At 50.7% G+C, this 26,094-nt stretch overlaps 1 protein-coding gene across 2 annotated transcripts in view; it reads left to right on the forward strand.

The window, feature by feature from the left end:
* MED15 (mediator complex subunit 15) overlaps nucleotides 1-26,094 on the forward strand; it is a 67,833-nt gene that overhangs the window by 33,521 nt on the left and 8,218 nt on the right. Inside the window, exons 1-7 of one of the 2 annotated variants that reach the window (XM_044243748.1) lie at nucleotides 3,038-3,129; nucleotides 3,368-3,419; nucleotides 5,154-5,183; nucleotides 6,777-6,989; nucleotides 14,934-15,175; nucleotides 16,266-16,592; nucleotides 17,690-17,818. In XM_044243748.1, coding sequence (XP_044099683.1) covers nucleotides 6,782-6,989; nucleotides 14,934-15,175; nucleotides 16,266-16,592; nucleotides 17,690-17,818 — 906 coding nt within the window. In that variant the 5' untranslated portion in view covers nucleotides 3,038-3,129; nucleotides 3,368-3,419; nucleotides 5,154-5,183; nucleotides 6,777-6,781. Of the gene's footprint in view, nucleotides 1-3,037; nucleotides 3,130-3,367; nucleotides 3,420-5,153; nucleotides 5,184-6,776; nucleotides 6,990-14,933; nucleotides 15,176-16,265; nucleotides 16,593-17,689; nucleotides 17,819-26,094 lie in introns of those variants that run through there. The other variant, XM_044243747.1, reaches the window with a different exon arrangement.

Below are 26,094 nucleotides of genomic sequence, written 5' to 3' on the forward strand. Positions count from 1 at the left end.
GATCTCGGGGTTGTGAGTTCGAGCCCCACAATGGCTGTAGAGATTACTAAAAACAGTAGATAAACTTAAAAACATAAAATACTTTTGAAATGAACGGACTAATATTACCACTAATACTGGTAACAAATAATAACAAAATGTGGAATGAAGGATTTCTTTGCAGCTCTGTTAGTCCGTAAAGTGTATCCCTTCCACTAAGAACATCCAGTTTTCTGTTTTGTTTGCTTTTTTGTTTTTTAAAATGGTCACTGACAAGGGTTTTTTTCCCTCTGTGATTCTGATACCAACTTGATAGTTTTGAAATTTTAGGAATTTTTTTTCTTTTGGTTTAGTTCTCTGTTGTTTGATTAAAAAAAACGTACATGCTTCCAATGTGAAAACCATATAACAAGGTGTGAAATCTCATTTTCAGCCCCATCCCTGATACCTCTGGGGGTAACTGTTTATCTCCGATTTTCCCTCCCAACTTTGTTTTGCAGATACAAGCGCATATATATATATTCAGATTCCCCATGTCTTAGACAAAAGGTAGTGTACAGCGTGTAGTGTGTGGTGCCTGGAATTTTCTATGGATCCTGTGTGTGTCCCTGCTCCTGCTACTCTCTCCACATCCATGTGGAGAGGCATCCTTCACTCTTGTTGTTGGGCCTTCATGCTAGTCTTGCACAGGTTAGGCAAGGGTTTAAACTATAAAGCTTTTCCCCACATGTTTCTGTCTTCTCATTTGCATCTGCCTCAGTAGGTGGTTGGAAGAATTGAATGCATTGATACATGTAAAGGTTTAGAATTGTGCCCAGCACCGTGTCAAGTGCCAGAGTGTTAGCTGTTACTACTTTGGTCTGGTGACACCCATCCTCGTGTTGTAGCTGTGACACAGATTTTTTATGTTGAGTGGGGGAGATGGTCAAGACTGACTGAAGGTAAGGGATGGGGCAGTCCCAGAGAGGTGGGTTGCCTTGGAGCAAAAGAGGGTAGCAGACCCTGGGAATTCTCACATGGGGGCAACTCAATCAGGATTTCTCACTTAGGGGCCAGGGAAGTCAAGCAGCCCGCTCTGGGGGACATGAGAGGGGCAGTCTCGAACTCTGGGGCCTTCCGAGGAGGAACACTGAGACTGAACACTGCACTGCTGCAGATATGCAGCACTCAGCTCCCAATGGTTCCTGGGTGGCCAGGCCTCTGCAGGAATCTTGGAGATTCATTTAATGTGTAAGAAAACCTCTTGGAGGCCTTGGGACTAACTGCTTCCTGTGCCCATGTCTCCTGTCACTGGTCACATCCCTCCCTCCACCCCTCTACCCCCAGACCTCATCATGCTGGCCTGTTCTGGTCCCTAGAGCTTCCACTCTCCCCATCTGGCAGCGGTTGGCCCCAGCTGGGAACAGACCATGCTGACCCTCCAGGTCTGGGCTCAGGACTAGAGTGCGGCTCTGAGCAGCCTTGGGGACATGTTCCAAAGCTCCATTTTTACTCTATCTTTTGTCTGCATGAAAGTATCTGGTTGCCTTTCAACCTGTTTCCTCATTTTATCTTTTGTGGAGGTATAGAAAACTCTACAAATTATTTTAAGGTATCCCCAGTGTAACTGATGGCCTATGGCCTTAACAAGACAGCAGAAATTGACCTGCCAGTCTCCCAATCCTCATTCCCTTGTACTTGGCCACCTCATTTCCTGAATTTCCTTCAGGCCGCCCACCTTCCTTGCTCCTTGCTCATCACACCGCTGTTCTTTAAGGACCAGCCTCAGCAGGTGACTCACAAGCTGGAACCCCAACTCGAGGGAGCTTCCTTCACCCCTAGCCCATTGTCTTTCCTATCAGAAATTGGGGGGGGGCAGTTAAATATTGGGAGTGTTTTTTTGTTTTGTTTTTTGTTTTTTTTTTTTAAAGATTTTATTTATTTATTTGACAGATGGAGATTACAAGCAGGCAGAGGCAGGCAGAGAGAGAGGAGGAAGCAGGCTCCCTGCTGAGCAGAGAGCCCGATGTGGGGCTCGATCCCAGGACTGAGATCATGACCTGAGCCGAAGGCAGCGGTTTAACCCACTGAGCCACCCAGGCACCCTAAATATTGGGAGTGTTGACATACCTCCTAAGTGTCCCTTTTCTCCAGCAGAGGCTCACTGTCCCTCTTCCTGTACCTACCCCCTTTGCATGTGCTTAGCATCCCGGCTTTGCCTTCCCCTCCCCTCATGTTTGGGTCTGCTGATTCCCCTGGCCAAAAGAGAGTGGTGGGGTGAAGTTTGGAGGTAGATGAGGAGTAATGAAGATTTACAAGGTGTGCTTATATTTTTGTATTCACCTGAGACCACTTTTCCCTGAAGGAAAAGTAAACCCAGTAGGTTTACTGTCTGTGCTTGGGCTCGCTGGCCTGTGTCCCCGGAGTAGTAACACTGCAGGTGATGTGGTTTGGTCCTGGGTTGTGGGGGGTGTCGTCCCTCAGTCTGCTGCCGAGTAGACTCTCTTGGTGTTGCAGTGACTTAGGAAGGAGGGTTGTGGGAGCAGGGCAGAGAGCAAAGGCTTTGCCCATGCAGGGATGCCTTGCTGGAAGGATGGGCTTTTCAAGCGGGGGGAAGGACGGTGCAGATTCTCTGGAATAAGATTTTAACTCACACATGCCTTCCTTCGTTGGCCACAGGACAGACTCAACAGTGGTGATCTCCCCAAAACCCCTGGGAGCGGGTGTCCTTGGTTACAGAGAGGACAAGCGGTAGAAGGCAGGTCCTGCGGTGCAGTTCCAGAAACCCAGCAGCTGGAAGAAGAGGGCCCTCACCAGTGGCTTTTACCTGCCACCCTTGGATGGCCCTGTGTCCTCTTCCTTGCCTGTGCAGTAAATTCAGATTCACGCAGATCTCGGAAAAGCTCAGCCAGGGGCGCACATCCAGATTTGCATGCAGGCACGTCAGCAATGAGAGAGCAACAGGCCGGCTGGGTATTAAAAGCGAAAGTACTTGGATACAAATAGTGCAAAGACAAAAGCGGCCCACCCATGCCTACTGCTGATGTGCCTTGTGACCTCAGACTGGCCCCTCATCTCCTCTGTGAAAGGAGGGGTGCCTGAGCTGGCTGGAGGCCCTCTTGGTTGAACGTTTTCCCCAGGCTGGAAGGAGCAGCAATTTGATGCCTCTCGGTATCCGATACTCTTGGCTTTTTGTTTCTTTGTGCTTTTTGTTGGCCTGCGGTAGCTGAGCACTGACGGCTCTTCTCTGAGAGATGGATTCCAGAGGAGGCCGAGCCAGGCTGGCCGGCAGCCTTTCAGGAAGAACCCTGTGCTTGGTGACACTGCCGTGCAGAGGGGGATGGGAAGGGGCATCACACGACTTCACTTCTTCATCTGGGATTAAATTGCTTCCTGTTTTTACTTTTAGGATGAATACCTTTCTCTCGTGGCCAGGCTCATTATCCATTTTCGTGACATTCGTAAGTAAAAATTTACATTTCTGGGTCGTTTTGATGGCCAGGAGGGGCTGGCCCTTTCTTGGGACAGTGGGGGCTTTCTTGGCCACAGTGCCTGTGGCAGAATATCTGTTTAAAAAGCTCCTGCTTTCTGGGAAGTTCGACATTGCTTTGCATTTGATTCTATTTCCCATCCACTCAGAGCCTCAACCTCAAAAATGCTGATTTTGGCAAAATTGAAATGCTACCCTCCAAGTGGTCTGGACTGCTATTTTTGCTTGTCCATGAACATCTCCTTTTTCAAAATACTGTTGCTTTTGTCTCTAGGCAGTTCTTAAATAAGCCAGGTTTACCCTGGAAAAGAATCTTCCTTCCCTAGGAGTTGGTTTTGTTGACCCGTGGGGGTCTGACCTGTCAGGCTGAAACTTCCTGAGTCTTGCCTCTTGCTCCGTGCCCTGCAGAGGGTCCCCTGGCGCCTGCTGCATTCCACCCCCTCTGATTCACAAGGTCCTGCTGGCATCGCTGGGGTGCTGTGAGCCCAGCCTGGCAGCAGCAGTGGCTCTTGAGAAGTACATGTCCTTGCAGACTAGGCTCAGGGGTCATGGTGGTCTTTTGTGTGTTAAACGTAAGCATGGAGATCTCGGAGTATTCCTGGATGGGCGGTCACAGTCTCTAAGGGAAACCAGGTTGACAGGGCCGTTGAGGTTTCAGCCAACAGCGCCTCCTGCCTGCCTGCCTGCAGTTCTGCGACTACAGGCGCCGGGGGAGGGGGGGATGCTGTGGACACCGCCTGTCTGTGGAAAATGCACTTGGCATGTCCAGTGGTTTCTACTCATGCTTGTAGAGGTGGCAACAGCTTTAGTCAATAATTTCAGACAAGAGGTGACGTTGCAAACCCCAGAGTCCCTGTGTGACCCATAGGTTTTGCTTCTTCCCATACTGTTATTTTATGAGAGTGGCCAGCCAGGTGAACTTCGCTTGATTCTACTTTCTTTGGCGTGTTTGGTAAGGTCCTATGGTGTTTAGAACAAATTATTAGAACTAGAAGCCTGGGGAATGAGCAGCCTGGATGAGATGCTTTGGCTGGTCCTGCCAAGGGGCTCTACTTGTTGGGGCTGGGCTGTCCTGGTCTGTTTGGGAGGCGGCCCTGGCATAGTAGCGCACAGCCCTGGGGGCCAGGAATGTCCCCTGCCCACTCACCAGCTACAGCTCATCGCCAGTCTGGGGAGGAAGGCCCTGTTGCAGTGCTTGTCCCCCAGGTGGCTAGGGGCAGCTGTAGCTCCGGCTTCTGGCCAGCCTTGGACCGACTCACTTTCCTCATGGAGAAAGTAGGGATGCTGCCTCATCAGGGCAGGCTCAGAAAGGTGTTGTGGAAGTCTCGACACCATTCTGGACCCATCGTGGATCCCTGTAGCTCTCGTGTTTGTTGCTCAGGGCCCCACTGAGAGAGCCTGCACCCAGGAAGGAGAGCCAGAGTAGGCTCACAGCAGGCTTCTGCCTGGGGGGCAGTTTTCCAGGGCTCTGGGTTGACCTTGGGTGGTTCTGTACCCTCTTCCCTCATACCCCCTTGAGTGTCAGCTCTGCCAGGAGTGGACACGTATGCATGCACGCATACACACTCAAGATATCTTTTACCTTGTGTTTAGTTTTGGCAAATGACCTCTAGGCAAATGCCTACAAAGCTGACTTACCCAGGAAATACGTGGTTATGTAAAACTTTGTTTACTCTGTGTTTTGTTTTTGTTTTCTTAAATACAGATAACAAAAAATCTCAAGCTTCGGTCAGTGGTAAGAGTTTTTCCTGTTTGAATTAAAGTTGTATCCCAACCTTGGGCTTGGGGTGGCAAGAATGTGATTATGGATGCTGCATGTGCCTGGGTTAAGCTGTTTTTAGAGGATCAAGTGCACACAAAGAAGAGCTCTGGCTGGCGGGGAGAACTGTGAGCCACGCCCAACCCTCCGTGCTTCCTCTTCCTGGCCTGCTGCAGTCAGAGAAGACCTCCCCATCCCATGTCACTCAAATACTGTTTTTGTCTGGCAAAAAGATGATTGAAAAAATTACAATCATGGAGACTTACCCAAAATTTTGAGCTCCCTGGAGGAGAATTATCATGGTCTGTTCACTATAATAATCTGTAGTAGTATTTTTTTAGAGAGTAGCTGTGAGATCACTTCCTCAAGTTACAAAGTTTCTTTTTAAGTTAAGAATTACTTTTTTTTTTAACTTCAAGACTATCACACGGGAACTGTGTTGATTCAGCCCTGGTCTTGCTGATCAGGCTGCCAGCGAAGGGGTTTTGTGAATCCACAATGGCCAGCTGAGCTCTGATCTGTCAGGAAGGGAGCCAGTCTGGCACGCTGTTTCTCTTACCGCAGGCAGCCCAGCTGTAAATGCCGGGTGCCCAGGCTGGCCTCAGCCGAGCTGGCAGCCCTTGTCTGTGTGGACCCCCATGTCTCTGCTGGGCTCTCCCGGGCATGTGCAGGGATTGTCAGCCAGGCAGGGCTGGGTGGGATAAAGAGCACACGACCAGGAAAATGTCTGGGTTCTTGGCCTTGAAGTGTAGGTTCCTTTGGCACCTGATTGTGCACAGGGCACTCTACACTGGCTGGGCCATACCTTTTTGTAGGAAGCATTTACCATGACTTGACATTGTTTTGTCAAGAGTCTTGGGCTCCTTGTTCCAGGTCATAGCATCGCTCGGTGAGTGGAGTCCACTGCTTCCTGGCAAGCATCACTGTGCCTCATCTCGTGGCACTCTGTGGGCCCTTCCCCCATCCCTCCTGCACACCTTAGCTTGTTTCAGTGTGGTGTCCTGAGAACTCCTTAGTGGAGTCCTGCACAGACTTACCAGATGTGGGCGGCTGGAGTGCAAGGAGGCTTGTAACTTCCCTGAAAGAACATCTGTCTGTGCCCCTTCAGTTCTCTGGCCCACAGGGTTTTTCTTACCATGAAGAGGGACCTGCTGTCCTTTGTTGTCCCTGGGGTTACCAGCTGTGTCTTCCCCAGCAGGAGGGGTGTACAGTCAGGATGGGTGGGGGCTGTTACATGCCTTCAAGGGCTTGTTTGTCCCTCAGCATTAGGACCTGGCACAGGCCAGGCTACGGTTTGAGATGCGTTCCCTGCCCAGGAAGGCTCACGATCCAGGAGCAAAGACATTCATATTGGCATTTGGGCTCCTGGGGTGTGATGGGCAACTGTGGGCCCAGAGGCTCCTGGGACAATGGCCTTTTACCGCTCGGGACTTTGAGGGAGTCGTGCCTGGAGGTGGGGGGAAATGTGTGCTCTGTGAGGCCTCATAGTCTTCGGAGCATTATGGTTCAGCAGGCACTGAACTGAGATGCTGAGTACGGCTGAGATGCTGTGCCCTTGTGTTCCCACAGACCCTATGAATGCGCTGCAGAGCCTGACTGGTGGGCCCGCTGCAGGAGCAGCTGGAATCGGCATGCCTTCGCGGGGCCCAGGACAGTCACTGGGCGGGATGGGTGGCCTTGGCACCATGGGGCAGCCGATGCCCCTCTCAGGGCAGCCACCCCCCGGCCCCTCAGGGATGGCCCCCCACGGCATGGCTGTTGTATCTACAGCAGCGCCACAGAGTGAGTACCGTGCTTTGCACAGAGCCTGCCAGTTTGTTTGCAGGTGATGTGCATTTTATTCCTTTGCTCAGGATGGTATTGAGACAAGCTTGAAGAAACGCCCAAGTAGCTCTTTTTATCTTTGCTGTGTATGGAGAGAAAAAGTTCCAAACCTTCTTCAGGCTGTCAGAGGGTTAAGTAACATCGAGGCCCTCCTCCTACCCCTGAGCAGGAGTGGAGGCCTCAGAGGACGTTGGAGTAGTCTGGGATTCCATCCAAGGGGCTGTGTTTTGCAGCTGAAATAGTCACAGTCATGTCTCAGGCTGTTGTCACCCACAAAGCAGTGCTGTCAGCACCCCACAGTGCCCAGAAGGCCCCCGTCTCAGGAGCCATTCCTTCCAGTGCTGCCCTTGCCCGTTGGCCAGGCTTCCCTTCCCTGAAGGCGGTGCCATGCCCTCCTTGTGCTGCTTTGCAGGACCCAGTGCCTTGGCCCCTCCATCCAGCTACCCCAGCTGGGAGTGAGTTATGTGGCGCAGGTCTCCCTTCCCAGTTCATTCCCGGGCCTGTCTTATTGGCTCTTTGATTTTCATAAACGGCCATTCAGTGCTCGGATTGTATTTCAGTACTGCGAAGTGCTTTGGTACTTTTCTCCCCTTTGTATTTATTTTTATGTATGTATTTTTTGAAATACTTTAAGAGTCACAGGAAGTTGCAGAATGGCATAGAGAGTGCCCATGTGCCCCTTTGCTCAACTTCCCCAACACTAACCTCTTAGTAACACATTGTCACAACTGAGAAATGAACGTTGCGATGATGCTGCCAACTCAGGTGGCCTTTCTTCAGATGTTGCTGGTTTTTACATGCTTTCTTGCATGCGAGCTGACGTGCGTATAGTTCTGTGAGATTTTATCACGTGTGGCATCACCACCACGTCAGGTGTAGAACTGTTCCATCCCTGGTAGCAAGCTGTTGTGTTCTCTCTTAATAATCCCACCCTCCCTCCAATTTCGAGCCCTGGCAACTGCTGATCTGTTCCCCATTGCTCTAATTATGTGACTTCACAAATGTTATATCAATGGAATCACATGATGTTTGACATTTGGAGACTGACTTTTTTCCACTCAATGTAATGCCTTTGAGGTTCTCCAAGTTGCATCAGTAAGATCATTCCCTGTTCGTTGTTGAATTGTATTCCATGGACAGGGGTATACCACAGTTTCCTTATCCATTCACCCTTGAAGGACGTTGGGTTGTTTCCAGGTTTGAGCTGTTACAAATAAAGCTGCTGTGACCATGATTCACATACAGGTTGTGACGTTTTGATGTATTTTTCTGACGCATCGGTCATAGTAACCCTCCGAAGAGGGCAGTGTATCTGTGTCTGCTTTGCCCGCTAGAGCTTGCGGGGGAGCCCAGGCTGCCTGACCTGAACACCCCCGTTCTTTGTTGGCATTCCCGGTGGGAGTGTCACTTTGCTCTTCACAGAGGTCATGTGCAACCTCATTCCCATCCACTCCTACACTGGAAGCCTCCCTTCTCGGATCATCATTCTCTTCTCCTTACTGACGTCTTGCCATCTGACGCTCATCTCTTCAGTTGAGTGTTCATCTCCAGCTCTCATGTCCCCTCTTCTCTAGTAGCGTACCCAACACACAGGCGGGGGTGGCTCATGGAAGGGTGCCCAGGAGAAGTACCGGTTCTGGCTCTTCTTTTATGTTATTCTCTGGTTGAACTGTCTTTTTTTATCACAGACTTAGATTTTATAATGAAAAATAGTTTTAAAGTGTATGAGTTTAGAATGCTACTGTTATTTGCCTTGTGGTCTCCCTCCAGAGACTGCGTCAGTACCATGGCAGAGCTTGGGCATCCTGCCCACACCCTCCCCAATCTAATCTTGGCCCACATCCTGTTTTCAGCTTCTGAGGGACCTGGTCTTCTGTGTAGGTGGATGTGGGTTCTCTACTTCCATGTCCCACTGCTGCTTTTTAGAGTCGCTCCCTCTCTGCCTTGGACCTCTTGCCTGCCCAAAATAGGTGTCATGTCCCTATGGGCATTTGTTACTCCCTTCTGACAGTTTCTCCATATGCCACTGTGTGATTGAGAAAGCGTCAGGGGAGGGCCTGGGTCAGAGGTTTTGCTGAGATTCTACAAGGATAGTCCAGGGCACGCTGTGATAGTCTCCAGGTGACCTGGATCAGTCATGGAAACCACTGCTGTAGGTGAGGCTGGGGGCTTGGCTACAGCAATAGAAGGGAGACTTACTTGTCACTATACATTTCTGTTCCTCAGTGACTTTTATATCATGTGCCTGTAAAACCAACTTTGAAAATAAGGCCTGTTTCTGGCTGTTTGACAGACTGGATGCTGAGCAACCATCCTCCTTCTAGACAATTAGATCCTAACTGCATTTTGGATTGTTGGGCCAGCAGAAGGTAGGGGGGTTTGCCTGCTATGCATTGGCCTGCTGCAAGATTGGGAAAAAGTAAGTCTGGCATTCCTCTCTCTAGCAGGATTGGTGCTGGGGCCTTTGGCATCGCTAGCTCCCCCAGAAGCAAGGGCACATTGGAGGACAGTGCCCCCAGTTTAGGCCTGTGGGCATTGCAGATTAAGATCAAGCAGTGAGCACACAATCAAAGACCAGGAGGCCTGAAAGAAAGCAGAGGCATCATGAGGAGGAATGGAAACAATAAACAGATGTGGAGATGCCCAGACCATACACATAACCATTGTTAGGTATGGGTTTGGCCTGATTAAATAAATAAAGGATGGACTTCCAAATGAACAGGCATTGTGATGCCTGGTGGAGTGACCAAGGAGCTTTGAGAAGGAACCAGGTAGAGCTTGTAGAAAGGAGAAATAAAAATTATTGAAACTAGAAAGTGGAGATGAATGAACAACAGATGAGATACAACTGAAGTAAGAATTTATGAACTGGAGGTAACATTGGAAGAAATTATCTGAAATGGAGCCCAGAGAAGGGGACATGGAAAAATAGGAGGATAGGAGATGCAGAGGATAAGGTGCATCTGGCTGGGTCAGGTCATGATCTCAGGGTCAAAAAATCGAGCCCCATTCTCAGCAACCCTCCCCCCCCAAAAAAGAAATGCAGAGGATAAAATCAGGTTCTAGCAACTAATAGAAGGACCAAATGGAGAAGACAGAAGCACACCAGCATGTGAGGAGATGGTGGCTGGAAAAGCGCCATGGGCCTGTGTAGGATAAATAAGGCATGCATGCCTTAACCTGTTTTGGGGAAACCACAGAACACCAAAGGCCAGAGGAATAGCTTAGAAATAGCCAGTTGCTAGAAAGGAGCAAGAAGTAGATTCAGTGGACTTGGTAATGGTGTCAAGAAGAGAGCAGGAGGTTGTTAGAGCCCTGGGGAGAGAGCTGCCAACCACAGTTGTGTGCCAGCAAAACTCAAAAGGACTAGGGAAGCAGACGTTTTTGATGAACAAAGCCCGAGAGACCTTCACTCATAAGGCTTTTTATTTGCTCACCATTTCCTCTTCCCTCTCAGAAAGTCCTTCCTGTGATGCCAGGTGTAAAAATGGGAGAAGAAATGGTTTTTGTGTAAGGTAGCAAGCGTGTGTGAATCTAAACCAGCGATTCTCGCCTGTTTTGTACACTGGGAGATATTTGTCGATGTTCGGAGACATTTTGGATGTCACAGCTGTGGGGGTGCTCCTGGCATCTAAAGTAGAGGCCAGAGATGCTCCTGAACCTCTTAAGTGCACAGGATGGCCTCCCACAACACAGAATTGTCTAGCCCAAATTGTTGGTTGGCACAGGGTTCAGACTTCTTGGTGGTTTCTAAACAAAAATTACCTCTATGAGATAATAGTGCTCCCAGCTAACTACACGGATGTGCTGCATCCCAGGCGCTATTTTGAGTGCTTTAACAGGTTTCTAATTCTTAGTGTGTGTATCATCTCTTTTTCCACAGCGGAGGAGGAGACTGAGGCGCAGATCAGTGACAGAGCTGGGATTTGAATGCAGGTGGTCTGGGTCAGAGGCTGTACCCCAGCCATTATTTTGTGCTGCTACATAAAAATTTTTTAAATTGGGGTGCCTGGGTGGCTCAGTGGGTTAAGCCGCTGCCTTCGGCTCAGGTCATGATCTCGGGGTCCTGGGATCGAGTCCCGCATTGGGCTCTCTGCTCAGCAGGGAGCCTGCTTCCCTCTCTCTCTCTCTGCCTGCCTCTCCATCTACTTGTGATTTCTCTCTGTCAAATAAATAAAAAAAAATCTTTAAAAAAATTTTTTTTAATTATGTTTATTATTTTAAAATTTTTCTTATTTTTTAAAGGATTTTATTTATTTATTTGACAGAGAGAGAGAGCACAAGCAGGGGGAGAGTCAGAGGGAGAGGCAGGCTTCCAGAGCAGGGAGCCCAATGTGGGACTTGATTCCCCAGACCCTGGGATTGTGACCTGAGCCGAAGGCAGACGGCCAACCAACTGAGCCACGCAGTCACCCCAACTTATTTTTTTTATTTTTTAAAGATTTTATTTATTTATTTGACACAGAGGTCACAAGTAGGCAGAGAGGCAGGCAGAGAGAGACAGGGAAGCAGGCTTCCTGCTGAGCAGAGAGCCTGATGTGGGGCTTGATCCCAGGACCCTGGGATCAGGACCTGAGCAGAAGGCAGAGGATTAACCCACTGAGCCACCCAGGCGCCCCTCAATTTATTTTTTTTAAATATTTTATTTATTTATTTATTTATTTGAGGAGGAAGAGCATGAGTGGGGGCAGAGACGGGGAGGGAGAAGCAGGCTCCCTGCTAAGAGCAGGCAGCCCGATGCAGAGCTCGATCCCAGGACCTTGAGTTCATGCATGACCTGAGCTGAGGGCAGACACTTAACAGACTGGGCCACCCAGGTGCCTCACTTTTCTGCCTCTTAATGTATGTGTCCTTGGGGGTGTAAGAAGATAAACAGGGTCCAAACTAAGTGGAAGTCAGGAAGTGTATCCAAGGTTGGCCACCAGGTCTGTCATGTGCATGTGGAACCTACTTTAAAAAACAGAGTGTTCTGAGGTTCTTGTATTTGGGAAAGATGTTAAAATATGGGTATATTTTATACTTGGTTAAGTTAAATATGCATGATGGAATTGAAAAAATAATTGTTTTAAAAAAAGGAAAAAGTAACTGCCAAAGCAATAGAAATAGTTTATAAATCCTAAACGGATAGGAAAAAATGGAGTAAGAAAAAATAAAAAATCCAAATGACATGCAGAATTCATCCAACAAAAATAAAATCCAGAGGGCACCCGGCTGGTTGTCGGTGGAGTGTATAACTCTTAATCTCAAGGTTATGGGTTTGAGCTCTGTGTTGGCAGTACAGATTACTTAAAAATAAAATCTCTAAATGTATATATATATATATACATATATATATATATATATATATATATATATATATATAGTCAGAAAAGGAGGAAAAAATTTGTCATTTATACCTCAGTAAAGCTGGAAAACAAAAAAATGGAGGGAAAGAAGCTTAGAAAAGGGAAGACATACAAGCTAAGTTGAGAAATACCAGCAATCGCAGTATATGTGAGTGGACAGAATCTTCCTGATACAGGATAGGAAGTGTGAGATTGGGTATAAATGAAAGACAACAGTACCGCTGTATTATCTTTAGAAGAAACCCACCTAGAATTTAAGATACGGAAAGATTTTAAGATGGAAGGTGTATTGGGCAGCTCCTCCTCTCAGTTATAGATAGTTAAGCAGACAATGTGCATTTAGCAAAAATTGCAACAGCATCGTCATCTAGGCATGTGGATGGAACAGATATACTTGCAAGAGTAAACCACAAAGCAAGTCTCAATGCTCTGAGTAGCTCTGCGATACACACAGCATATCCTCTCCGTCAAAAAGAAGTCTGGGGGGCTCCTGGGCGACTCAGTGGTGAGGCATCTGCCTTTAGCTTGGGTCGTGATTCCAAGGTCCTGGGATCGAGCCCTGCATCAGGCTGCGTGCTCAGTGGGAGTCCTGCTTCTCCCTCTCTCACTCCCCCTGGATGTGTTCCCTCTCTTACTGTATATCTCTTTGTCAAATAAATAAAATCTTTTTTTTTTTTAAAGTCTGTAAGGAAGAGATAAATTTAAAAATTCATACACCAGCAGAATGGCCAAAATAACACTCCCAAATGCTGGCAAGCATGAGAAGAAACTGGATCACTCATACATTGCTGGTTGGAATGTAAAATGGTTCAACTTCTTTAAAAATTAAACATACACCTCTGCAGTCGTGCTCTTGGGCGTCTATCCCAGAGGTGTGAAAACTTAGATTCCCACAAAAACCCGTACATGAATGTTCGTGGCAGCCTTATGATAGCCTGAATCTGCGATCACTTCCAAATGTCCTTTATGGCATGAATGATTGAACAGAGATACCCGTACCATGGAATACAACTTGGCAGTGAAAAGGAAAGAAGAGCTACTGATACTCATTAATTCCTGGATGATCTTCAGGGAATCATGCTAAATGAAAAAGCTGGTCATCTTCTAGAGCTGCCACTCACATAATATTTTTGAAGTGACAAAATGTTAGAGGACAACTTAGTGGTTGCCTGGGGTGACCAAGGGGGTAACACTGGGTGATGCTGGGGGAATCCCTGTGGTGTTGGAACTGTTCACTATCTTGACTCCTATATGGCTGAATCTGCCCAGGTGAGGAGACTATAGAGCTTCATATACACACCCACACAAATGAGCCTACATTCTGATTGTGTGGTGATGTTACAATTTTGTAAAATGGTACTGTTGGGGAAACTGGATGAAATGTACAAAGGATCTCTCTGGAGTATTTTATTTTTTATTTAAAGATTTTTATTTATTTATTTGACAGCGATCACAAGTAGGCAGAGAGAGAGGCAGGCAGAGAGAGGAAGGGAAGCAGGCTCCCTGCTGAGCAGAGAGGCTGATGCAGGGCTCCATCCCAGGACCCAGAGATCATGACCTGAGCCGAAGGCAGAGGCTTTAACCCACTGAGCCACCCAGGCACCCTTATTTCTTTATTTTAAATAACAAGTTTATTGAACTGTAATTCACATTCTTGTGGCTTACGCATTTAAAGTGCAACATTCAGTGATTTTTTTTTTTTAAAGATTTTATTTATTTGAGAGAGAGAGCAAGTATGGAAGCACACAAGCTGGGGGAGTGGCAGGCAGAGGGAGAAGGAGAAGCAGGCTCCCCGCGGAGCAGGGAACCCCACATGGGGCTCAATCCCAGTACCCTGGGATCATGGTCTGAACCAGAGGCAGATGCTTAACTGACTGAGCCACCCAGGCGCCCCAAGTTGTGATTTTTAAGCATATTCACACAGTTGTGCAAGATTCAAACACCACAATCAATTTTAGAACATTTTCATCACCCCAAAAGAAACTGCACCACAGAAAATCTTGTAAATGTTTTTTCATATCAGTATGATGCATAACCATCAAATGGTGGAAACAGTCCAGATCTCCATCAACTGATGGGTGAATAAACGAAATGTATCCATATTGTGGAATAGTATTAGGCAATAAAGAGAAATGAAACTCCTGTGCAACCCTGGTGGACCTTGTAAATATTTTGTGCAACCCCGGTGAACTTTGTAAATATTACTCTCAACAAAGGAAGCGAGTCACAAAGACCGCACACATACTGTGAGATTCCATTGATAAGAAATGTCCAGAGCAGGCAACTCCATAGAGACAGAAAGCTCAGTGGTTGCCAGACGCTGGGCCTCTTGGCCGTTTGAAAGGCTTCGTTGGCCCTTTTCTCTCCTGTCGTCGGAGTGAAATTCAGAATAATAAGGCCCATAATCAACGCAGACGCTGCCTCCCTGCGCCTTGGGCGGTCTCTCCCGAGCGGAGCATCGGGCTCCCCCCCCCCCGGGCTCCCCCCCCCCCCCCCCGGGCCTTGTGCCCGCCCTCCCCGGGCGCGCGCCCCGCCTGACTCGCCGCTCTGCCTCCAGCCCAGCTGCAGCTCCAGCAGGTGGCGCTGCAGCAGCAGCAGCAGCAGTTCCAGCAGCAGCAGGTGGCGCTGCAGCAGCAGCAGCAACAGCAGCAGCAGCAGCAGCAGCAGCAGTTCCAGGCCCAGCAGAATGCCATGCAGCAGCAGTTCCAGGCCGTGGTGCAGCAGCAGCAGCAGCAGCTCCAGCAGCAGCAGCAGCAGCAGCAACACCTGATTAAATTGCATCATCAAAACCAGCAGCAGGTACTAGGTGCCCCGGCTCCCGTGCTCAGCCTCCCTCCCCCTCCACCCCCCACCTTGTGGTCCTGGAGCCCTGGACACGCACCAGTCACAGCGCTGGGTGCAGGGGCCTGGAGGCGACCACAGCTCCTCGTGACGCCCGGCACCCGGGCTTCCTCTGCTGGGGGTTTCCCGTGGAGCCAGGGGTGAGGAAGAGAGAGAGGCCTTAACTTGTCAGGAGGGCGCTGGGATGGCACAAGGAGGGCCTCTCTGTCAGGCCTGGTGTCTGGCCGCGGGCCTACTGTGTGCCGGGGTGGGGGGCACTGGATCCTTGAAGGCTTCTGGGTGCCAGCAGTTCCTGTAGGAGTTAACCGAAGCAAGAAGTGAGAAGAGCACCCCAAGGTGCAGGAATGCCTGAGCCGTCCTGTGAGCATGTTGTCATTGAGTACTCGCATGCCTCCTGTTTTGTCTCTGAGTGTTTTGGTGTCTGGACACAGCTCGAACCAGACCTCATCTCTCCCGCGTGTCACTTAGAAGCTCTGCTTTTTAGAAACTGTTTTCTTCTCCCGTGGTTGGCAGGCAGCATCTAGATGTATTAAAGCATCCATTGTCAGATCTGCTCTTGGTTGAGGGAGGGAAGACCTGAGGGGAGCTCTCCCCTTGCCCACCGTCTCCTGGCCTTGGCGTACTGCCTCTGGTTCCCAGCAGCCACCATCCTGGGTCTCAGAGGCCGCCTCCCCCAGAGCTGATTGTGGTCCTCAGTCCCACTGTTCTCATCATCCTGGAAAGCAGAGGTGGGCTATCTTCCCAAGGCTCATACTGTTGCCCACTTTAGTGACCAAACAGGCATCCCTGGGGAGGCCTCAGAGGTCTGCAGCCACCCAAGCGTTTACCCCCAGCTTCCATGGGTTACTTCTAAAACCCTCTGGATCCTTCCCTCGCACCTCCATTCTCAGACTCAGGTGCGGCCAGTGTCTGGTGGCCAGGACGTGGGCACACTCTCAGCGTGTTTCCGGAGTCCAGCGAGGGCAGCCCAGGCAGGCTCCCCTGGCCGAGGCTGACACGGAGCCCAAAGGCTGGTGGGGTGACCGAGTCTGGCTCCTTCTGCCCATAGATACAGCAGCAGCAGCAGCTACAGCGGATGGCACAACTGCAGCTGCAGCAGCAGCAGCAGCAGCAACAGCAAGCTTTGCAGGCCCAGCCACCGCTCCAGCAGCCGCCGATGCAGCAGCCCCAGCCTCCCCCCTCCCAGGCCCTGCCCCAGCAGCTGCAGCCCATGCACCACCCGCAGCACCACCAGCCGCCGCCGCAGCCCCAGCAGCCACCCGTTGCTCAGAACCAGCCATCGCAGCTCCCACCGCAGTCACAGACCCAGCCTCTGGTGTCCCAGGCTCCGGCCCTCCCTGGACAGATGCTGTATGCCCAGCCACAGCTGAAACTCGTGAGTACCGTGGCTTGTGGTGGGCCGCAGCCCTTCTCCTGGTACAGCATGTGGCTGGCAGCTCTTTCTGGGGCTCCATGGCTAGAACCTTCATGACCTCTTCAAGCACTGGGCCATAGGAGGCTCTTCCCCATGCCAGCCTCAGCAACCAGCTTGGCAAGGGAGTGTGCATTCCAGGAGCTACTGGACCCTGCACGGAGGCACCCCTGCTGCTGGGCAGCTGTGTTCTTCCAAGCAGTCTGTCTAGTGTTGGCAGCAGCCGTGCATGGCATTTTAAGACTTGGTGATCAGGTGGACAGCAGTACACATGTTCTTGCTGTGAGGGAGGGTATGCGGCCTCGGTGAGCGTCACGGTGGTTTGCTAAATAAGAATTACATTATGAGCAAAGATCCCTGTCATTAGCGCATTTTGAGGAAACGTGTTAATAGAAAATAGTGTTATTGTCAGTCTTGTTACATATCACTGTACAAAAGCAAATGCAGTCAGTGACATTTATACAGAGGACACAATATTGGCCTCAAGTTGGGGAACTATTTTTTCAGCTCATTTCCTTGGTTTTCTTGGACTTTGCTGGTTTTGATTTATTGAGTGGAGTGAGAATGGGCCATGCTTTGAACTGAGTGGTGGGCAGATGGGAGACCCAGAAGGCCAGGCTGGAAGGCTGGGAAGGGTCGTGAGGAGCAAGGTATGGTCACACGTGTTACCTGGGGACCAGCCCTGGTTTCATTTGAGGATTAGGGGCTTTAAGTGGGGCTCTCACAGACCGTCCACATGGTTGGCCCAGAGGTCGAGTAGGCTGGGCTTTGCACTTGGCCTTGAGAGCCATCGGTTTGCTTGCAGCAGTAGGTGGTAGTGGTGGTGGCTGTATGGTGACACCCAGTAGGAGGGTCACGCTGCTCATCATAGTCAGGGGAGGTGGGGCCCGGCTCAGAGCCAGGCTGGATTGGCACATTTCTAATGAGATAATAGGGGTAAGGCCAGCAGGGTGACATCAGAGCCAGCGTAATCAGGATGACCCTGTCCCTTCTCAGAAGCTTCGAGATTCAGAGCTCCCGCAGAGGTAGTGTCCAGATCGTATTCTCCCTTCCTCCTTCAGGTGCGAACTCCTATGGTGGTGCAGCAGCCGCAGGTGCAGCCCCAGGTGCAGCAAGTACAGCCCCAGGTGCAGCAGCAGACAGCGGTACCGACAGCGCAGGCCTCCCAGATCGTGGGCTCTGGAGTGCAGGTGAGGGCCTTTGCAGCCAAGGGCTTCCGTAGTTGCTGGCAGGTGCCTGTCCATCTGTGCGTGGAGCTGGATGTCGGGCACCCTCCCATGAGGGACCTGATTGCATCACGGGCGGTCTGGGAGCCAGTGTCCTCGAGGTGGCCAGCCCGGTCCTATCTGAGCCCCGCCACCTCTCTTCAGACACCATCCAGCTTCCCCCTTCCCTCCTTCTCTGAGAACATGTGTTGGAGAGGATAGCTCTGTGGTCTCAGCTTCGCCTCAGCTCAGCGCACAGGGCCGGCAGTCGGTGTACGGTGGTGCTCTGGAAACAGAAGAGCACCCCCAAGATGGTACCCGGTGCCGGTGGATGGCACAGGCTTGTGCTGCAGCTCCTCGCCCAGCTGGCTGCCAGAGCTGGCCCCCTGTGCTGAGAGGCATAGCTGAGGCCCTCCGTGCCCACCCTCTGTGTATTGGATGTCAAGGGGGCAGAGTAGGCCTTGCCTGGCCTTTCCTAGCAGAGGCCAGATCCTTGTTGGTGTTTGGGGTTGCAGATCGGGCCTCATGATTTTTCCACAGACCCCACCCCCCACAACCTCCGCCTGCTGGTGCCAAGAGGGGAGACGTCTAGTCTGGGATCTTGGTTCTTTCTGTCTCCACCTGGCAGTGGGAATACTGGCTCAAGAGAGAGTGTTGGCTTTAGACAGAACAGACCTGCTAGGTGCCATGCCACATGTCCAGGTTCTGCCCCAAGCTGGGCTGTCCCCAGCACTGCTGTGCGCCTGCCCTGCGCACTACCTGTGGGTCAGCCCAGCTCCGTGGCCGGTAACAGCGCATGTTGAGCGCTTCTGGGATACTGTGTGTTCTGTTAGTGTCTGATGACATCTCATGATGGAGGTGGCTCAAAATTGGTCTGGTCCTGGCCACATCGATCCAGTCCATGGGAAGCTGCCTGAAGGGACGTGTGCCAGCATAGGGACCTGACATGTTTGCATGTAGCTAAGCCCTAAAGCAGATGTGGTCTGTGACCTAAGGACCCCACACTGAGCCCGTGTTTAGGGCTGTTCTTCTTGGTGGTTACCCTGCTCTGCTTCTGTTGGAGGACCCAGCCCAGCCAGCATGAGAGCTTGACTGCGGGCTCAGTCACCTCTAGAGTAACCTTGATGTGTAACCTTCCCCACTCAGTGGAGTTCTGTTAAGGCAGAACTAAGGTGGGCCCCGGATTCTTTTTTTTCGGTGGGGACACTGGGAAGATGGTGGGACTCTGATAGCTGGGGAGGATGAGGGGGTCATTACTTGAATGTTTGTGGGAGGGTTTGCTTTTATGGGGCATGCGCCTTGATGTTTTTCAGGAGTGATATCTGCCTCTCAGGTGTCACAGATCAACCTTAGGGAGCAGGCGAGAGGCTCTTCCCTGTGCTTTGTGGCTGTATGGTGGGATTCCCAGGTGCTCGTGGCAGAGGGAGCTTTTTTTTTTTTTTTTTAAGATTATTTATTTATTTATTTGACAGAGAGAGAGATCACAAGTAGACAGAGAGGCAGTCAGAGAGAGAGAGAGAGGAGGAAGCAGGCTCCCTGCTGAGCAGAGAGCCCGACGTGGGACTCGATCCCAGGACCCTGAGATCATGACCTGAGCCAAAGGCAGCGGCTTAACCCACTGAGCCACCCAGGCGCCCCCAGAGGGAGCATTCTTGAAACCCAGCCATGCACAGTGTGCCCTTCTGCTGCTCCTCTCAGCCCAGTGGCCACACCCTCAGGGCCTCTGTGGCTGGTCTGTCTCAGGGTTCGGGCCTGCCTTGCTGTGTTGTTCTAGTAGCAGCAGGGTTCCTGGGATGTGACAGACCTTCCCCAGAGGCATCTTTGAATTCATAGCCTTCCTTTGCAGCCTGAGTTGGCCCAGTGGACAAGATAAGGCTGCAGATACTCTGATGCAAATACGTGATTTTATTTGTTTATTTTCTTTTTTTAAGTAGGCTGCACATCGAATGTGAGGCTTGAACTCACAACCTGGAGATCAAGAGCTGTATGCTCTACTGACTGGGCCAGGCACCCCGACCCAAAAAACCTTTTTTTTTTTTTTTTTAAGTTTTATTTATTTATTTAGGGAGAGAGCATGCACACACTAGCATGGGGGAAGAGCCAGAGGGAGAGGGAGAAAGAACATCCCAAGCAGGCTTCACACCCTGTGTAGAACCTGATGCAGAGCTTGATCTCACAACCCTGAGATCATGACCTGAGTCAAAACCATGAGTCAGACTCCTAACCAACTGAGCCATCCAGGTGCCCCCTGACCCAAAAACTTAAAAAAAAGTGACTTTAGGAGACAGAAAGCTGAGGGACATACAGAGAAACATTGTAGCACAGGACAGTTTGGTTTTTTTTCCTTTCTAGTTCTCTTACATCATTGAGGTCATAATGGGCTGTACATAGGATTTTATAATGGCTTCTTTCCTGTTCTCATTACTGCAGAAGTAAACAATTCTGTAAACTTTTTTTTTTATTTTAAGTAGGCTCCATGCCCAACATGGGGCTTGAACTCACAACCCGGAGACAAGAGTCATGTGCTCTGCTGACTGAGTCAGCCTGGAGCCCCTCTCCTATAATTAAATACCCTCAGTCAATGTTACTTTACACTGATGGCCTATGAATGTATTTTTATGTCCTTACTTAGTGTCTTGTTCTTGGACCCTGAAATGATTTCCAGTTTTTTGCTGTTTAACTGATAATGCATGTCCTGATGCATAGCCGGGTTCTAGTGTTTCTGTGAGAGAAGTGCTGGGGCCAGGGCCCTGAGCACGCAGCCCTCCGTGCCTGGTCTTTCCAGGCAGAGCAGAAGAGAGGCGCCCCTTCACACTTGCCAGTGCTGAGTCTGACAGGTAACTAGGGCTCTCAACCTGGGGTGAAGGTTAGTATTCTGGTGTCCCAGGAAAATTGGTGAGCCCTGAGCCCAGGCTGTTTTATCTGACATTACTTGTGTAAATGAAAGATGATGTCATCATCACCCATAGTGGGATGTACTAGAATATGACAAGAAATGCACTAACTTCCTTTTCTCCCCTAAACTTTATCTGTGACTGTAGATAAACCCAGAACACAATGTGTCTCCGTTTCTAAAAATACTGAGGCTTTTGTCTCTTAACCTTCTATTCTGTTAGTATATGGAAATTTAGCTACAATTCTCAAGTTACAAAGAATTGTCCTCAAAGCACACTTCCCTGACTTGTGTGCAGGTAACCTGCCTGCTGCCTGGTGATCTGGCACCATGCCTTGGTGCACTACTTGGACCTCGCTCTCCTCTTCCTGGGCCCTGTTGCCCCGTGTCCTGCAGGGGAGCAGGCCTGTAGCCTGCACGGTGGAGTGTGAATTCCTTTCTGAGTAGAGGTGTGTTGGGAGTAGTGAACATTGATGCTTGTGAGAATGCAAGGAGTTGCTGGTTGTTGGCTGTGGGGCTCATGTGATCCGGTAAACACTACCGATGTCTTTTCCATTAGGATTTGTGGTTTTAAAAAAAAAAAAAAACGAACTTGCCCTCTCAGGAGTTCTCAAGTTACGAGAAAAGCAGTCAGTGGCAAATTAGATTTAAGCTTTTCATTCTTTATTACTTCAATTTTTTCCTGGAAAAATTTTCCACCTCCCTCATCCCACCTGACTGATTTCTCAAGGCCTTTCTTCCCCTTGAGGGGGCGCTGCTGAGTTGCCGGTGGGCTCCTGTGAGTGCAGTACTGGTTGTAAACAGACACTGTTCACTGCTGCCCCAGCTGACCACTAGAGAGCCAGTCCCAAGGCCCCTTGCTTTCGGCCCCACTCTCTGCAGGCCGTAGGCCCTCCAGGGGAAGATATGCCTGTTTCCCTGAGTACCCTGTGAGTGCTCGCACACCCCGCCAGTGTCCCACTTTGTGTCTCACGGGCTGGTGGGCTCCATGGGACTGGGCCCGAGTTTTGGCAGACACCGGGACAGTGGCTTCCTGGCTTCCCACTCTGGCAGGTTCTTTGTTGTGTGGCTGGAGGGGCATCCACTCCCCAGCCCAGCAGGTTGGCATCTGCTGCTGCTTGTGTCACCCCCAGTGGCTGCTGCGTTGTGACCCGTGGGTGTGAGTGTGGAACAGGCATGTGATGCCAGAGGCTTCTTGGAGGAGCAGGCCTTTGTCCTGGGTCAGAGCGCTGTCCCTGGCATACCTGCCATAGGGACTGAGTGGCCATCCAGGCCGCCCTGGTCTCAGGGACCAGCTTACAAACCTCCCATGACAGAGGTTTTGGTTGGGGTTTTTCTTGGATCTGCTTCCTTTCTGCACCCAGCCCTGCTGTTTTAGTTGGTTTCATCCTAACGCTTGTGAGTGCATGTAGACCCTGCTCTCTAGGGCCCAGGTGCAGGCTCCATTCTCCGACTCTGAGCCCAGAGCTAGGGTGCCAAGGCCACGGGCGACCACCGGGTTCCCATTAGCACAAGCCAGGCCCAGACTCACAGCTGTGCTCAGCCTGACCCGGTACCCATATGCTTCTAGAAGTATATGTGGATGAGGAGAGCATTTCCAGAGCACGCTGGAGTTCTGGAGTCTGCAGTCATCTTGTATGCTTAGGACAGACCTGACTCGCCGCATCCTTTGAGAGGTGCACCTGGGAGGTACAGAGTGCCAGGCTTCCCTTGCCAACCCCGCTGTGACTGTCCTCACAGAAGGAAACCAGTATTCTGAAAGCTGCCCAGAGGCCTGAGGAGAGGAGGGTGGTTTGAGTTCAGGCCCTCAAAGGCATTTTGATCAGCCATTTTGACTCCTGAAAAGGAGAGGTGCTGCGAGCTGGCTTCTGTGGACGCTTCTGTTTTAATGGTGGTCAACTTCTCATAGTGACTTTAGTGGAGGGCTCTCTTTCTGAGTCTGGCACCAGAGCCTAGTCTCCCAGAACCACCACCGTGGCCCATGAGATTGGGCCCTGAGGGTTCTGTGGGCTCATCAGCAGATCAGAGGTTTTTGGTTTTTTTTTAAGATTTTGCCCATTTATTTGACAGTCAGAAATCACAAGTAGGCAGAGAGGCAGGCAGAGAGAGAAGGGGAAGCAGGCTCTCCCCCGAGCAGGGAACCCGATGCGGGGCTTCATCCCAGGACCCCGGGACCATGACCCGAGCTGAAGGCAGAGGCTTTAACCCACTGAGCCACCCAGGCACCCCGATCAGAGGTTTGTTGAGTGCAAACCAACAGCACAGAGAGGTCTGGAGGCAGCATTCTTGGAGGCTCCAGTGGGCTCTGGATGTGTGCATAGGCCTCAGTGTTGTGGGCGGGGACCTCTAAGCCAAGCTGCTCTGAGCCCCAGAGATCCCTCACCCTTGGGCGCTCCCTGTCTCAGAGGCTGCACACCCCTCTCCACTTGCTCACACATTGTTTTTCTTGGCGGGATCACTGTTTTCCCTCTGACCTCAAGATGATCTCCACAGCCTTGGCCTGAGGTGGGATGCATGTAAGAGCCCAGTTCCTGCCCACCAGCCCCCTGCTACCACGCAGTCAAGCTCCACCCCTTTGGGCAGATAGCCCTCAGCACAGGTGTTTCTGGGGCAGCACCGAGGGCCCCCAGGAAGCTCAGGGTCCTCTGAGCATCTTCGTGAGGCCTGTCGTGATTGCAGCTGACTTCCTTCACTGTGATTTTCAGAGTGACCTACCAACCTCAGGTGAGCTGGGTTTGGCTTATGTGGTGCAGGAGTGAATACCTGGGTTTATTTTCATTTCAGTGTTTTGGATAGTTTTGGTATTTTCACTTGCTGGAGAACATGGGAGCTAACTTCCTTTTGAAGAAATTTAATGTTTTGGGGTGCCTGGCTGGCTCAGTTGGAGAATTTGACTCTTGATCTCAGGGTCATGAGTTCAAGTCCTACCGGGGGGTAGAGTTTACTTTAAAAAAAAGTTTTTAGGGTGCCTGGGTGGTTCAGTGGTGTAAGCCTCTGCCTTCAGCTCAGGTCATGATCTCAGGGTCCTGGGATCGAGCCCCACATCGGGCTCTCTGCTCAGCGGGGAGCCTGCTTCCCCCTCTCTCTCTGCCTGCCTTCTGTCTACTTGTGATCTCTCTCTGTCTATCAAATAATTAAATAAAAATCTTTAAAAAAAAAAAGTTTTTAAAGTTTAGTGTTTTAGATAGTTATGGTGGGGTCTTTTTTGTGGTAAAATGAAACCTAAGGTAAGCAGAGAGGCTGGCTTTCTTTTTTTTTTTTTTTTTTTAAGATTTTATTTATTTATTTGACAGAGATCACAAGTAGACAGAGAGGCAGACAGAGAGAGAGGAAGGGAAGCAAGCTCCCTGCTGAGCAGAGAGCCCAATGCGAGACTCAATCCCAGGACCCTGAGATCATGACCTGAGCCGAAGGCAGCGGCTTAACCCACTGAGCCACCCAGGCACCTGAGAGGCTGGCTTTCTTGAGCTGTGCTATTGATACTATATAATCACCAGCCATACATAGGTATTCACTTTAAAATTAGTTGAGATTTAAAAAAACTAAAAATTCAGTTTCTTAAGTTGAAATTCAGGGGCGCCTGGGTGACTCAGTGGGTTAAGCCTCTGCCTTCGGCTCAGGTCATGTTCCCAGGTCCTGGGATCGAGCCCTGAGTCGGGCTCTCTGCTCAGCAGGGAGCCTGCTTCCCCCCTCCGCCGCCAGCCTGCCTCTCTGCCTACTTGTGATCTCTCTGTCAAATAAATAAAAATCTTTAAAAAAAAAAAAGAAAGAAATTCAGTCACATGTCAAGGGCCCAGGGTGCCATTAGGAAACCAGTGGTTCCTGTAGTGGACAGCACAGATTATAGATCAAGTCCGTCTGTTGTGGTGGAAAGTTCTCGGGCACTATGCTGTTCTACAGTTTACTGGGTGGAGTGTAGAATTTACTACATGAGCTCCTTTCTGGGTGTCCAGAGTCTTCTGTGTGCATCACACTTTTTCAGAGAGCTGAATTTCTGGCTCTCCCATTACCGTATGGCATCTGGAATTCTTCCGTGGCATAGTCATTTAACAGATTGTTGTCATGTGCATTCTGTGGACCAGGCCCTTTTCTAGGACTTGGAGAATAAAGTGGTAAGAAAGTTCCCTAGTCTGATGGGCTTCCCATTCTAGTGGGTTTGCTGTGCACACCCCAGAGTTGCCACTACTGTAAGGTGCGGTTCCTCCTGTCAGGCAGCCGCACCTGTAACCCTAGCAGATGGGCCTGCCCTTCCCTGATGGCCCGTGTGCAGGCACCACTGTTGCCACCCAGGAGCTGTGCTGTCCGGGCAGGGTAGTCATGGGCTGCCGGCCTCAGGCCCTGCGCCACGCCACCACCGCCACTGAGACAGGGGCAGGGACCTTCCTGAGGCCGAGGCATTGCCATTCGGCAGCGTGGTCTCTTGTAACCCTTCCTGCCTCCTGACCCTAAAGAGTTGCCCCAGATGTGCCAGTAGCAGTTTCTCACTGACTGGAGTGTGAGTTCTTCGGCACTGGCCTCCCTTTTGGTAGTCATTGCATGGTGGGAGGCAGAAGTGGCTGGAACGTGCTGGTCAAAAGGCCTTCTGACAGAGCTCACTGGAGGAGCGAGTTTGTGTGGCAGGACGGTGGGTCCATTAACTGAGGTGGCACGGAGGGCTGGGCGGCGCGGAGCCCGGGCGCAGTTCCTCATGACCTAAGGCTGCATGGGGTCCTCCACACGACCCCTTGCTCGGGGCTCCATCCCTTGCTGCCTCAGGCACTGCTGGCCCCGTTACCTGCGCACCTGTCACTAGTGAGTGTTCCTGTCCTGGTCCCTTTGATTCTCAGCTCTGTGACCTTGAGTTGCTTGTTTTCCTCTCCTGCAGCCTCTGGCTCGGTATCCATCAGGTATACTGAGGTTGGGTTGTTGGGTGTGGGGGAATGACCTTGGCGTCAACACGCGGCACTGATTTCCATAAGAATATGTCCCTAGCATGGTGAGTGTGTGGTACATGCCAGGCCTTGAATTACTTCTGTCTGTGGACTTGTTCGTCCTCAATGCAGTGGGTCACAGGTCACGCATTTAGGAGAACTCCCTGTTGTCACCCCCCTCAGTGGAGGTAAATGTCCGCCACTGGGCCCCCGGCAGTGCTTCAGGCCAGAGAAGCCACCATTCCCTGTAAAAGGGGCCCAGATGCTCCATTAAATCCTTGGCCCAGGCTCCACAACTTCCTTTTTCCCACCCTGGCCTCTTGGTGGGGTCCTGGCTTCGAGGGTCAAACCTGCCCCCCACACCCTGCCTCCCTCCACCCCTGCGCCAGCGCAGGCACACTGTGGTCATTTGGCTGGCTACAGACCTGGGTCCAGAATCAGTGTGCAGCTGCTCTCGT

Source organism: Neovison vison, chromosome 3 (assembly GCF_020171115.1).
Source record: "Neovison vison isolate M4711 chromosome 3, ASM_NN_V1, whole genome shotgun sequence".
In the NCBI taxonomy this organism is placed as follows: domain Eukaryota; kingdom Metazoa; phylum Chordata; class Mammalia; order Carnivora; family Mustelidae; genus Neogale; species Neogale vison.